This window comes from Quercus robur, chromosome 6, assembly GCF_932294415.1.
Source record: "Quercus robur chromosome 6, dhQueRobu3.1, whole genome shotgun sequence".
In the NCBI taxonomy this organism is placed as follows: domain Eukaryota; kingdom Viridiplantae; phylum Streptophyta; class Magnoliopsida; order Fagales; family Fagaceae; genus Quercus; species Quercus robur.
The window spans coordinates 47,515,335-47,529,720 of record NC_065539.1 but is presented as its reverse complement, the minus strand read 5'-3'; the positions used below and the strand labels follow the sequence as shown (position 1 = coordinate 47,529,720).

The following is a 14,386-nucleotide window of genomic DNA, read 5'->3' as shown; positions in this document are numbered from 1 at the left end:
ATCGAGTTATGAGAAAGCCGTTCCACCATTAACTGGATTCTTGTTATTTGTGCTACACATAACTCGATTTACGGACAGTCGGTTTATGTGCAAGCCCTTGTGCTGAAAATTTGATTGCATTTAACTCGATTATAGTAATATCGAGTTATATGGACATTACAATCTATTACCCATTTTTATTAACTCTTCCCCAGTTCTGCAGAACTTGCAGCTGTCCGAAATTACATCTTCGATTGCTCTCGCTTCATCCGGCTAGAACCCACAATTTCCCGCGCAAATTCGTCGAGGATTTTACATAGTAAGACTCTTTTAACGGTTGCTGTCTTTGAAATTACACATTGTTGGTGCATTATTCTCAAATTTTGCATTTTGATGCTTCACACTTCTATGTCTATGTCTATGAAGATTGTGATGAAATTGGGTGTTTGCCTAGTCAAATGCATTGTTGTTAGTAAGGTTGCCTATGTCATAGGTTGTCTTCCTTCCACAAAATGAACTTGCCAGTGGCTCCATATGTGTGTGGTATAGATATATGCTGGTTGTATGTCTGAACTGTACATTGTGCAATTTATTTTCTGTTTTTTGTAGAAGCTGGTGAAACTTACTACATGTAGCTACGATGGTATGATATATGTCAGTTCCTAAATCCACTTGTATGTTTCCTATATGATAAGACTTCTGTTATATACTCTAGGTCTCTAACTTCAAATTATTGACTCGGACCAAAATGCATTACAATTATTGCACCAACTAAACAACCCGTGAATAAGAATATTTGGTTTTCATTGTGTTGTTGTAAACTGCTCTAGACAGTATATTGTGTGCATGATTTTCTACACATGGTAGCTGGTTACTCTTCAATTTTTGTTCTCTGCTTCAAACTTCATTTTGGTTCTGTTTTTGTGTGAGCTGATCGTGTTTGCACTACTGACCATCGATTAGTTATGGGTCCGAAGAGGACTAAGAGGGGAAAATGCAAAGCTGCATCCGAACCTGAAGTGGTGTTTGATCAATTAAGGTTCCTCACGCCAGAAAATGAGCAAACCTTTGAAACCTTGATTAAGCGTAGGCGTATTTGGGGAGAAAGGCAAATCAATTTACAGGAGCTGCATCCTTTTGTTCGTGAGAATCTACAGTCTAGGCATTGGCTGTCCCTATGTACAAACATACAACCCCCTCCAGCTGACTTGATTAGAGAATTCTATTCGAATCTATCGGTGCATGAGGATCTTGGTGGTCACAAGGTGGCATCGTCCATACGTGGTGTACCGTTTACAATAACTAGGGAGCACGTATCTAAAGCCCTTGATGTACCTATAATTTGTACACCTACTTATCCAAACTCTATGTCTCCTCGTATTGATGATGTTATGGATGTTCTTTGTGGACGATCAAACATTCGGGATTCTGGCCGAAGTATTAGCTCAAGTGAGTTGACTGAGCTTAATTATATCTTCTTTAGGATAGCTTGTCACAATATTTTCCCTATCTCTCATATCCATACAATCCCTGTAGACAGGTGTATCTTGCTTTACGCCCTTGTCACCAATAGTTCCATTTGTTTTCCTTCCCTTTTCATCGAAACCATTGTCAAGGTGCGTAGGAGCAAGTATAAGAGGCATGCTTTGTTTTTCCCAGTTCTCATCCATAGGGTCCTCAAATATTTAGGATTAAAGAACTTTCCTTCCCACGAGTTGGTTCACATCCAAGCCCCTATAGGAGCCAAATTTCTGAAACAGCGAACTGCCCAAAAGAAGGTTGTCGACCTCAGTGTTGGTCCATCCAACAGACCACGAGTACGGTCTACTACTGGAGATGTTCAAGATGAGGACATGCATGGGGATCCCACATCTGTTGTTGCCGAGGATGGTGATGATGAGATAGATGTTGACACTGTTGATGCAGCGCATACATGCCCTCTTCCTCCCTCTCTTCATGCTATGATGGAGACCATTATGACGACTCAGGCAGCCCATGGTCAGCTTCTACATGGTCTTCTTGCCGAGGTTGGAGCTATGCGAGCGGACTTAGCTCACTATAGACGTCTTGTTCCACCTTCTACACCATCTGACTCTTGATGATTCCCATTGGGTATTGTACCCAAGGGGGGGACGATTTTCAGTTCGTGGTTGCTATAACATATTTGGAGAATTGTATGACAGTTCTATATTTTTTTATTTTAGTGGCAATTTGAAGAACATGGTATCCGTTGAAAGTAATTTGATATATTAATATGATGGTTAGTTTCATGCCCATCGTTACTATCATTAGTATTATTGAAATGGATGTAATGGTCTAAGAATTTTTTATGTTATTATGTGATTCTATATAATATCAAGTAGATCCAAGTCTGTGTGTAAATAACATTTATTTCATAATTCTGTACGACGCTCACGTGTTTTTAGATTATAGTAATTATTAATACAAATGGAAGGTTTTGTGAAAGCACAATTCGTTTACAGGTTTTGATATTAACGATGAACCACCTAGGAGATTTTCCTTGGAACAATGGCTGAAGCTATATCTTGACTTCAGGCAACTATTTTTATTGGAGGTTTTGCTGAGCTTACATGTATTTTCCACTAATTGGATATTTTTGTCGATCTTAAATCAGCAATTATATTATTCTGAATTTGATCCTCGCCTGGACTATTCCTCATGCATCATATTTTCATTACAAAATTTATTGATGAAACCTTGCAGTGCAGACTCGTCGAAAAATATAAAAGCGACACTTGGCATGACCTCATTCACTCTAGCATTAGGTCTAACGGATTTTTTTTAATCAAATATGAGAAATCCAAACCTGAAGTGGTTTGCTCTTCCCATGTATATTAGATAACAGTGAGCTGAAGATAATAAACATCGTGAAGTTTAAGTATGTTGTGAAGGACCAACCACGATTAAACAGATATAACAGTGACCTCAAGCCACTAACATCAAAGTTCTAAGAGCAAAGTGGTGCTTTCAACCTGTAAATTATTATGGCACGCGTTTGTTTGAGAGCTTAGTTTCAGGGTTGAACATGGTTTTACCTATATGCAATCTCTTCTAACCAACAGTCACGAATTATGGGAAGAGCGTTTTGACTACCATCCTTGAAAATGACCAACGACAATGACTAATGATGTTTAAGATTTTGTAAAGGTAAAGTCCACAATTAAACAGATATAACCAGGAGCTCAAGCCACCACCAACATCTACGGTATAACAGATGTGGTATTCAGACCAAATTGGGCCTCGCTTCAAACCGACAAGTCTTTGACCACGATGTTTGATCGAATAGTCGAGTAAGTAGGTATTCCCTCAAATGCAGTCTCACATCAATTGGCTACGATTACAAGAGAAAGTACACTTGTACATGACCTATGGCGCTACGTAATTTGTAAGAGTGATGGTTCTGAGACCAAAGTGATGCTTTTAACCTGTAAATGTTTAATGACCAAAGATAATGAACACCGTCATATTTACACACCATCATGTTTACAGACATTCAAAATGACCAAATCACAGAAAACACTGTGATCTTCATAATTTATTTTGTGAAAGACCAAACATAATTAATAAATTAATATTGCGAACTTGCTGGTGAAAGAAAAAACACAATTAATATAGCGAAGTTTGAAGGTGACCAAGTTCCAACTCTAAACACACGTCACCAGCCTGCTTCTGTAGCACCAACTGTAGTCATATCAAACTCCTTCAATCGCAGCACATGTGCCAACAGACGCTGCTGCTTAGTCAAGTCATGTTCGGTGCTCTACACGATGTGGATACCCAATTCGACACTGTTTCACACCCACACTCACGTGAATACAGAATTGTGAAATTGGATGCACAAATGTCTCATTTACATCTACTGTTGCAACTACTGCCCACCTTTGATGTGACATTAGGAACATTTAAAATCTTGTTCATATAGTGTTTTTCCTGAAGGGTTTGACATGACAGGCCCTAATAAGTGAAATTGTAATGCCTGGACCGTGAAATGAGGTTATAAATGCACCAGTGATATAATGTTAACTTTCTACCCCGCTAACTTCGTAGATTGATTAAGCTATGAGTCGCAATGCCTCAACATCAAATCGTACAATGCGAAACAAGTTTGGACCTACTTCAACAAATGCATCATCACAAGTTCCAACAGATCAACAACTACATACATACACAGACCACTATGGAGGAAAATGGGTTGGAAAGAAGAGAGATTTCGTTAATATGCCAATATACACGTATGAGAGTCTTGGAAGCGTCGGACACATCATGGTCGGCAAACCTACAAAACTAAGTACAGATACCACCGCAATAGAGTTCACTATAGCAGAACCACCATGGTCAACCCTATACGAGAAGAGGTGTGAGTTAGAGGTGTATTGTCGATGGCACGGGTTACGAGTTCCTAAGGCACGCTCTGCCGAGTTACCTAGAGATGAACCTGCCAACATAGTTGCTCGTCTTGAACAAGAGAACAATCAAATGCAAAGGCGACTAGACCGTTTTCACGCAATCCAAAAAGCTAGGAAGCATCGAAAGGGGAAGGCGCAAGAGCGAGCCATGAAGTCTATTAATGAAATTACAGCGTTAGATGATGAAACAGATATTTCAGACTTCTCAGATTCAAGCAATGATGATTTCCAAAAATTTCTACCTACGAACATTAGACGTTGTTGTTAATGTCTACACATTATGTGCAATACATGATGTTATTGTTAATGTGTGACAAATGATGATTATGTATGTTCAACTTTTGCAACTCTAAAGATTAACTGTTTATTACTTTTGGCTAAGTTTATGTGAAATCACTTTCTCATTTTTTTCATACGTGTTCTTTGTTGCTACATTCAAGTAATGTGGGTCATGGACGAACAATGTCCTTTGCTTTGTAATGTAGGGAAAACCTTAGGAAGTGAAATGCCTCCAAATTATATTTATTGCACATTACTTGTAGGAAAATTTAATAGATTCAATACATACAGACTGATCCAAACCACATAGACCAACCGCGCATATGATTCAATAATTCGAATAATTCTTTTATATGAGTTCTTTGAGTCACGATATAATATGCATGTATCTGTGTATCTTAGTTCTAATAGTGTCCTACTTTATATAGATACATTACATAAAGACTCGTCCAAACCAGACTAACCACTCACTCACTGAAAATCCATATGGCTCACCCAACACACTCTCACAACGATATTTGGTTTGCTTAAAAATAGAGTAAAGGCCTAAAAGCCTGATCAGCCTTTGAAATATTTCATTCAAGTTATTGGTTTGTTGTAGCATTGCTTGAAAGCTCCCTAATATTGCAATTGTGATGATCGGAAGCCATTGATGTAAAACTTGGAAGCATAGTTTTCTTCATGTAATTTTACATTGATGTTGACAAAATGTAACTACATTTTCTACCTGCAAAGACTCCCTGAAAAGTTTGTAGGGAAACAGGGGGATAAAACTCAAGCCACTGTTGCTACACTCACTGCTCGTAATACTAGCATTTGGCAAGTGAGGTTGGAAAAGGCTAACACAGCTCGGCACTGTTCGGCGAAGTCATGTTCGCAGTTCTGCATGTGCTGCTCAACAACTCGACGGTAATGAACCCTGTCCAGTCATATCATCCATGCTCACGTGAATAAACAGATATGCAACATTTTGCAATGCACTATTTTCAAGGATGCAGAGGACCCTTCAAAAGTGTAAGCAAATTTTTGGGGGTAAGCTGTCCATCATTGCTACACTTGATTGATGTAGTTCTGCATGTGATACTCAACATCTCGAAACTATTGAACCCTGACCACACGTACCCATCCCCACTCACGTGAATACACATATGTGCAACCCTTTGCAATGCACCGTTTTCGAAGAGGCAGAGCATCCCTGAATTGGCTATGCATCAATTTTGGGTGTGAGCTGTCCAACATTGGTACACAGATGTTGTTCGTAGTGCTACATGTGCTGCTTAACAGCTTCGCACTGTTCAACCCTGTCCAGTCAATACACAGATATGCCTTCTTTTGCAATGCACCGTTTTCAAGGATGCAGAGCATGGCTGAAAAGTTTATGATACATTGAACACAGCTCAGTACTGTCTCAACAAGTCATGTCAGATGAAGCACAGGAATTCTGAATAGTTTTGAACAAGACATACCAAACTGGTCAGAGAAATAAACCATAGTACTGATCAAAGTCCCTAATTAAATATAAGCATAAACATCACTAGTTTAAATTTTAAATAGGTTATCCTTGTCCAAACTCTGATGGTCAACCAAGTGAAATATTGAGACACTAATCACAACAGGAGTCCTTTCGATCACCTCATTGGCAGTGACATCTCCTTTTTCTAAATTATTGTCTTTCGAAAATGCAACCCAGCCTTCCCCGAATCTCATTGCTTAATAGGTTTTGATGGAGGGTAATAGCACAAGACATTGATGTGTGACAAATTGCTTCCCAATAATATACTTGCTTCCCATATATGTTTCCAAGCCATATTTAAGAGAACATTATAATCACATTATGTATAAAGGCTCACCATATTATGTGGCCACGAGATACCCATGAAAGAAGGATTTTTAGGCTTCAATTTTTTGGCTGCTTGGATTGCTCTCTCTCTTTCTTCCTCTGGACATAATCTGTAATTTTTTAAGAACAAACTTTTCTCTGACTTCATGTTTTATGGGTTTGTACATTAAGGAAGAAATGTTTGTATGATCTTCATCTAAGTTTTTGATATTTTTACCTGATGATCTTCCAATTTACAATTCTTCCTACGTGGATATTGAATCTCAATGGCAGTCTTATCAAATATAACAATATGGAAGCTTGAATTTCCTTCATATCTGAAGACTAAAAAATAACCATAGTGCATTGAAAATGGTATTCAGCGAAATCCTGCCAACCATTACAAAACCTAATGTTGTTATCAGCTTTCTTCAATCACACTTGCCAAATTCCACCATAGGGAGCAATGACTGTAGCTACGGTGGATAGCTCAGTATTGTTGAACCCTGACCAGAAGTACCCATCCACACTCACGTCAATACACATAGCAACGCAGAAAATTTTGTGCATCAATTTCGAGTGTTATTGGTCCTATTGCTACATTGATGTTCGTAGTGCTGCTCAATAGCTTTGCACTATTGAACCCTATCCAGTCATATCACCTACACGCATCCGTGGAGGAGTTCCAACTCAGTTCCAACTCGATATTCCAGGAATCGAGTAACATTGAAACACTCCACCTGACACCTAACACAGCTATGCATCCTTTTGCAATGCAGCATTTTTAAAGGATGTACCTATAGCATCCCTGAGAAGTTTATGATACATTTAACACAGCTCAACATTGTCTCGTCAAATCATGTCAGATGAAGCACATCAATGTTGAATAGTCTTCACGTGAATAAATACGCAACCTCTTTTGCAGTACACATCACCAGCCCGCTACTGTAGCACAAGCTATAGTGTAACTCGACAGCTACCTCAACGAATCACATGTACCAACAGACGCCACTGAACAATATACTGTCAACTCATATCATCTTTATTCACGTGAATACTTATACTCACATCCACCTGAATACTTGCCCTTGCAAAACCCCTATATAAAGTCCCATTTACATCTACCCTTGCAAAACATCTACACATACCGAAGTCCCATTTACATACATCTACCCTTGCAAAACTTCTACACATACCGATCTAAAGTCACATTTTCCAATGTCAATGCGTAATTGGATGCTACCTCGTTTTCCAAATAACTATAGAACGCAAAGAGATTCTGACGAGAGGGAATACTATGCCGGATTGCAACAGGAGTGGGACTTTCGCGTGAACGAGTCCAACGCTCTGCACAATGATCTCCTGCAAATCGGAGCGCCTCTTGTCGAGCGTAGCTCGCTCACACTGCCACGACAAAACATGCACCAATATGAGCGTGCAGTGACGAAAATAAAAAAAGAAAACAATCTTATGATACTTCGTAGGTCCAGGTATCATATGCTACAATTGGCGGAGGAGCAAGCCGTTGCAACAAACAGGCAACTCACTCCGGCAGAACGTAACAATGTCCTCAACTACGAGGACTACCTATCAGAATGAATGCCACTGTGGTGTGTGTGTGTGTGTGTTATGTCTATGGTTAAGTTAATAATGTTAGTGTAAGTTATTTTATGTTTTCTGTGTTATGTCGTACGTGCTTATTGAAAAACATCATGTGTGAGAATATTTGACTTTTATGACTTATGTGAGAATAATCTACATTACGAATAACGTGCATGCTTCTCATAATCAATAATAAGGTTTACATAGTACAAATGCAACCATACATATAACACATAGTTAAGCAAAATAGTTCTCCAACAAAATCTAATTACACCACGACACAACACGATTACTCTTCATCTGACATCTCCACGTCTGACTGATAAATGGGATCAGCAAGAAGTGATTGCATGAACTGTGCATGCTCGTACCACCCTTCCTGCACTGACTCTCGAATCTCAACTTGGGTCCGATATCGATTAAGACGTATCTTCATTCGATTATTTTCTTCTCTTATGCGGTTCAATGCTTTACGAAGTTCGTCGATGCTGTCTCTGGGCATTTCTGATGCGAGTCGCCGAGGCACTGGCAACTTAAAACCAACCAACTCATCATAAAACATTTGTTGTTCACGAAATAACCAAGCCCACTCCTGTCTCATGGTATTGTGAACGTAAGCACTATTTCGCAAATTCGGATTGATTGGATAGCTGAACTCATCTTCCAATACCCAACAACGACCCATAGCAGTGAACACATCATGAGGCCTATACAGTTGTGGGTTGCCAGAACCAGACATTGACACTGAATACAATAACACCAAATGATCAAGTTAACAGTGTGTATCAACTGTTGCTAAATAATGTAATCCTGCATAGAATGGTATACAACAAAGACATTCATAAACAATAGACATTGTTGGTAATGTCTACACATTGTCTTCAACACTAAATGTTGTTGTAAATGTCTGACCAATGATGATTATGTGCAATACAAAATGTTGCTATAGTAAAGAAATTATTTCATTCTCTTCTCACCAACGTTTACTACAACAAATAACCAAAATCACACCAATGTACTTACTTCACATTCATTCAACCTAAAAAATCAAAATTTAGTACAATATCAAATGAACATAACATTGCCCTAAAATTGTGATGTGAATTTTTTACCTGAGGTGATACAAATTTCAATTGAGTTTGAAGAAACCTGCTGTTGATCCGTGGAGGAGTTCCAACTCAGTTCAGCAGAAAGTCCTCAGTTCAGCAGAGAGCAAGGCACACTGAGTGGGAGAAGGTGTGCAGAAATTATAAGAGAATAACTCGACTTTACGGATATCAAGTATACTTTATAACTCGATATTCCAGGAATCGAGTTACATTGAAACACTCCACCTGACACAAAGACAGTACGAAATCAGGGTTTATAACAGTATAACTAACTCGATTTTTAACTAATCGAGTTATGTAGAGATTCAAAACAAAAAATGCCAGCAGTGCGGGAAAAACCTGTGTATAACTCGATTATTGAAGTATCGAGTATTTCATATAACTCGATTTTAGTATCATCGAGTTACAAAAGAGGGGCATTTCCCTATTTAGTTTCAGAATGAGGGCACAAAGATGTTTAATTTCCGAAAAAAGGGCATTTGCCCATTTTGGCCTAATTTTTTGCATTAATTCTGTGTATTAATATAAAATAGTAGAGATAAACAAGTGTAACAAGATATTTTGTATGCACGGTTGATTTATGTTTTTTTGCCTTTGTCTTATCTTGTCTTTCTTTATTGTTGCTAGGTTGGCAAATCAACTAAACAGTTTGGAAAATATATAATTATGGTTTGGTTTGTCCAGTAGCTATATGCTTATTACGTCTTCTAAGCATTTGTGGACCTCACATTCTGTAATATAAAATTGGTCGATAGCAATTAGCAAATTACATCTTAATGAAATTTCTTGTACTTCACTATCTAAAACTAAGCAAAACCTGTTTCTATCCCAAAAATTAAAAAAAATTATAATAATAAAAGATTAAGCAAATCCTACTTGTGATTTTTTTAATGGCAATTGTCACTTCTAAGTTTGAACATACTAATACATAAAAAAGTTTCTGATGGTTGAATAAAAGATCTAGAGTTCAATTTCTACCTACACCGAAAACCAATTAATGTCTTGGTCTAATGATAAAAAATATAATTACCAAAAGCAGATGGTTGAAACTCTATAAAAATAATATATATATATTTTTTTTTAAAGTGCAAATGCAAATAAACAACTGAAGCCAGTAACACACACAAGTGTGTTTTATATGTTGTATGGAAAAAGGTCATTTGTTCATATTTGTATGGCAAAAGAAAGAGAAAATAATTACTTGCATATTATTATTTTATATGTCGTATGTACAAAGGTCATTAGTTCATATTTGTATAGAATAAGAAAGAGGAAGATAACTACTTGCATAGGTTTATTGCTGGTTTTTTTCCTCTCTCTCTCTCTCTATAGATTTTTGGGGTATGAACTATGAAGAGTTTATATGTGTGAAACTTCCTTTCTCTCTCTTCAAAATTTTTTTTTTCCTTTTATTGTTAATCAACTTCTTTTTTACAAATTCAGGAAAAAAAAAAAAAACAATAAACTCCATTTTAACAAAAACATCCACAGTCCACAGACCATCAGAAATTCAAGACATATTGCACTAGAGAAATTTAAGCTTGCTAAGTTCCACTATTTTCTTTAGTTTAGAACTCACCAAGAATATCATCCTTTGTGGATAAATAATGATAGTCAGAAAAAATTCCAACAACAAAAATCCATGGGCATCTCATAAATTAGCCTTTTCTTCCCTTTCTGTTGAGCATGGAGGCATTCATAGCTCATTTGTCAAATGTTTTGTTGTGAAATAGATGTCATATTTAGTAATGCTATAGTTTTTTGTTTCACAGTTTACAAATTAATAAGTTGTATTTGAATCCAGCAAAAAAAAAAAAAAAAAATTGTGATTGATGAATAATAAATACCTACTCACAACTCATATTAAGTACCAATTACCTCATATTATCTCAATAATTAATTGTAGAAAAAATAATTAATAGCAACAAATTAATGACCATACATATATGGAATGCCTTGACACGCAGAAAGATTCATTTGCTACGCGAATAGGTTTAAGTTAGCTTATTCACAATGCCAAGTAAAACACGATAGGTGAAGAAACCCATTTTGTTTTGATATTGGGGCCACGTAGAAACTAGTGCTTTAGTTGCATCCACAAGAAACAAGTTGGCAGGGCGTAGCTAGGATATTTTGCTTGGGGGCCGAATTATATATTCCTATGTTAAATTTATAAATATATGGTATACAAAATGATCAAATTTAAAATATAATAATATTATTTCTAAACTCAAATGCATCTAAAACTAAAATTAAAATATAAAATTAGCTAGGGAATATATGAGCTGATGACGAAAAGATCAAATTTGTGAAGAAAAAAACTCATAAGTTTGTGTTGCCAATGCACAAAATATACAAAGGAAACATTGTACTTTTTTTTTTGGGTAACAATATAGTGTACTTTTGGATTCAAGGAACACAATGCACTACACTTTTGTAAGCTTATAAAAAAGAAAGGACACATGGCGTCTATGCATTTGTTATGCTTTGATAAAAGTTTATACTTTATTTGGGTGGGGTCTACTTGATAAACTAATAGTAAGGCAAACTAATTAAATGGGTCATCGTTTGATTTTAAAAGAAAGAATAAGCAAACTGACATAGACTGGGATCTATGAAATTTTTGTGGGGGCCAATCATTACAATTTTAAAAGCCTAACCTATTTTTATATATTATTATAAAGGGATTTCAAACTTTTTGGGGCCACCATGCCCCCAACGTTACATTTTCCAAGTTGGACAGATCATACATTCATATTAAATGCATACAGAATTGGATTGTTTTGGTTAGACCAACCTAAGCCCTTAAGTCAAAAGTCCTTTTCCTTTCTAAACTTAATTTAATGAAAACAAGAAGAACAAATTACAAATCACAAAGTCCCATCTTCTCCAAATCGTCACCGCAAATGTCATTAATACTCTTATGCAATCCCTTCTATTTTGAGTAATTCTAGTATTATACAAAATGTCACAAATTTTGCTACAATTATCTTATATAGAAAATTGTGATTAACTGTCTATCACTTTCAAATAAATCTACTACTCACAATTTGCCATGTAGACAATTGTGGCAAAAGTTCTGATTTAAGTTGTGCTCCTAAAATATTTTGCTCCATTTTTTGAGTCTTGCCCATTCTCACATGAACTGGTCCTTCTATATATATCTCACTGATCCCAATGCAAAACATCTATTCTGTTTTTACTTTAGAATATTCACAACACATATCAAAGTATTAAATAATTATGGCAAAGCAACAGCAAAGCCACTTTGTCATCGTTGCATATCCCATGCAGGGCCATATAAACCCTGCCATCCAATTCTCTGAACGCCTAATTCACTTGGGAGTGCATGTCACCTTCTTCACCACCGTTGGTGCCCACCGTCGATGCATGATCAAAAGCCCTCCTCCTGACGGCTTGTCGTTCTCCACCTTCTCTGACAGCTATGATGATGGAGTTGTACCTATGGACGACGTTGATAAACGATGGGATCAAATCAAACGTAATGGCTCCAAAGCTCTCATTAACCTCATTGTCTCCACCTCTAATAAACAATGCAAGTCCACACAATGCTTCTACCTTGGGTTGTTGATGTGGCCCGTGAGCTTCATCTTCCTTTTGCCCTTCTTTGGATTTAGCTTGCAATGGTTTTGGATATATACTACTACTATTACAATGGTTTTGCCGATGTTATTGGGAACGACAGCGATGACCGGCCTTCCTATTCAATACAGTTACTGGGTCTGCCATTATTACTTGCTACTCGTGACCTTCCCTCCTTCTTGCTTGCTTCAAACCCATATGCTCTTGTATACCCTAAATTCCAAGCCCAACTTGAAGCGCTTGAAAAGGAGAGCAATCCTAGAGTTCTAGTGAACACCTTTGATGCATTAGAGCCCGAGGCTTTAAAAGTGCTCGAAAAACTTAACTTGGTTTCAGTTGGACCGCTAGTTCCATATGCTATTTTGGATGGAAGAGATTGCTCCAAAAATTACATCAAATGGCTCAACTTGAACTCCGAATTAATGAAACTCGATTTCACCTCGTTAGTATGTTCCTTGTTAGTTCGATGGACGACCTGAGATCCTGTATAGAAAAAAGCACCAAAAAGATAATGGCATCAGTTTGGGTCTTGCTAAGGACCCTCCAATGATGAAGTTAGTTTCAACTTATTTGAGAATCTCAATTTTGGTTTTTGTGTTTTAGTGTGTCCTTTTACCTGTCTTTCTTGGCTTTATATAGCATTAAACTGAGTTAATGCTCAGTCTATCGTTACTCTGTAGCTAGCAGATTTAATGCTCAATAATGGTTATTTAATCCCCATATTTTCTATCCATAACCGACCTTTAAGTGCACATTATTGGATGGGGATAACGGTCCTATGCCTATTTATCATTTGATCATTGAATGCCGTCTAGAATTAATGCGTTCACGCTCGTCTGTACTTTTACTCATTGTTGTTATAGACGGTTTGCAAGTTACAGATGACCATTCATATGATACTCGTCAGTTGTCCCCTTTATTCCTTTGTCGTTCTTTGCTTGGACGAGCAAGGGAATATGGAAAATTTTTCTCGGGTGCGTCATTTTATTCGTGCCCCAAGATTCTCGTCCCATCATATTTATTATGGGGCAACTTTTTCATCAAATGAGCGCCACATTTCTCTTCCGTGTTGGCTGCACATGAGTCTCTTCCTTGTGTTTCCCGTGCATTGAGTTCATTTGCTTTCTTAGGAAAGAAACTCCTCCTATTCTCCTTCTTCTTCATTGTTGAACTTGGAGGTTGAGAACAAAAGAAAGCTTCTGCACTCTTTGTACGGTAAGACTTTCTTTACTTCTAGATTCCATTAAATGGTTGATTTTACTTTCATTAGGCGAGAGACACCTTCTATATCGTTCTTTTTTGCTAGTCTAGGAGTCTTTCTTGAGTTTTTTGGTGGGCACTGTCCTCAGGTTGGCTTGTTTTTGCCTTGAGATTGTGGAGCTTTCAAACCTATTTTGAAGAGTCTTTTTCCCTTGATTCGCCGTTCTTTGATCACCTATCACCTCAAGATGACTGCCATAGAGTATGGGGATATTGATGTTAGGTCTAGCGAACTAGAAACCGGTCTGTCGTCGAGTAGCAAGTCTTGTGACAAGGATTTTGAGGTCGTGATGTTGAAGCCTTCATCG

The 14,386-nt window shown here is 37.3% G+C and overlaps 1 protein-coding gene across 1 annotated transcript; it reads right to left on the bottom strand.

Moving 5' to 3' along the window:
* Positions 1-8,255: 8,255 nt before the first annotated feature.
* On the bottom strand, positions 8,256-9,658 carry LOC126689136 (uncharacterized). The gene is made up of 2 exons (XM_050384192.1): positions 9,219-9,658; positions 8,256-8,850 (listed from the first exon to the last, which is right to left on the bottom strand). Exon 2 carries the CDS (start codon positions 8,843-8,845, stop codon positions 8,396-8,398), a length of 450 nt encoding a protein of 149 aa, XP_050240149.1. The 5' UTR covers positions 8,846-8,850; positions 9,219-9,658; the 3' UTR covers positions 8,256-8,395.
* Between the last annotated feature and the right edge of the window lie 4,728 nt (positions 9,659-14,386).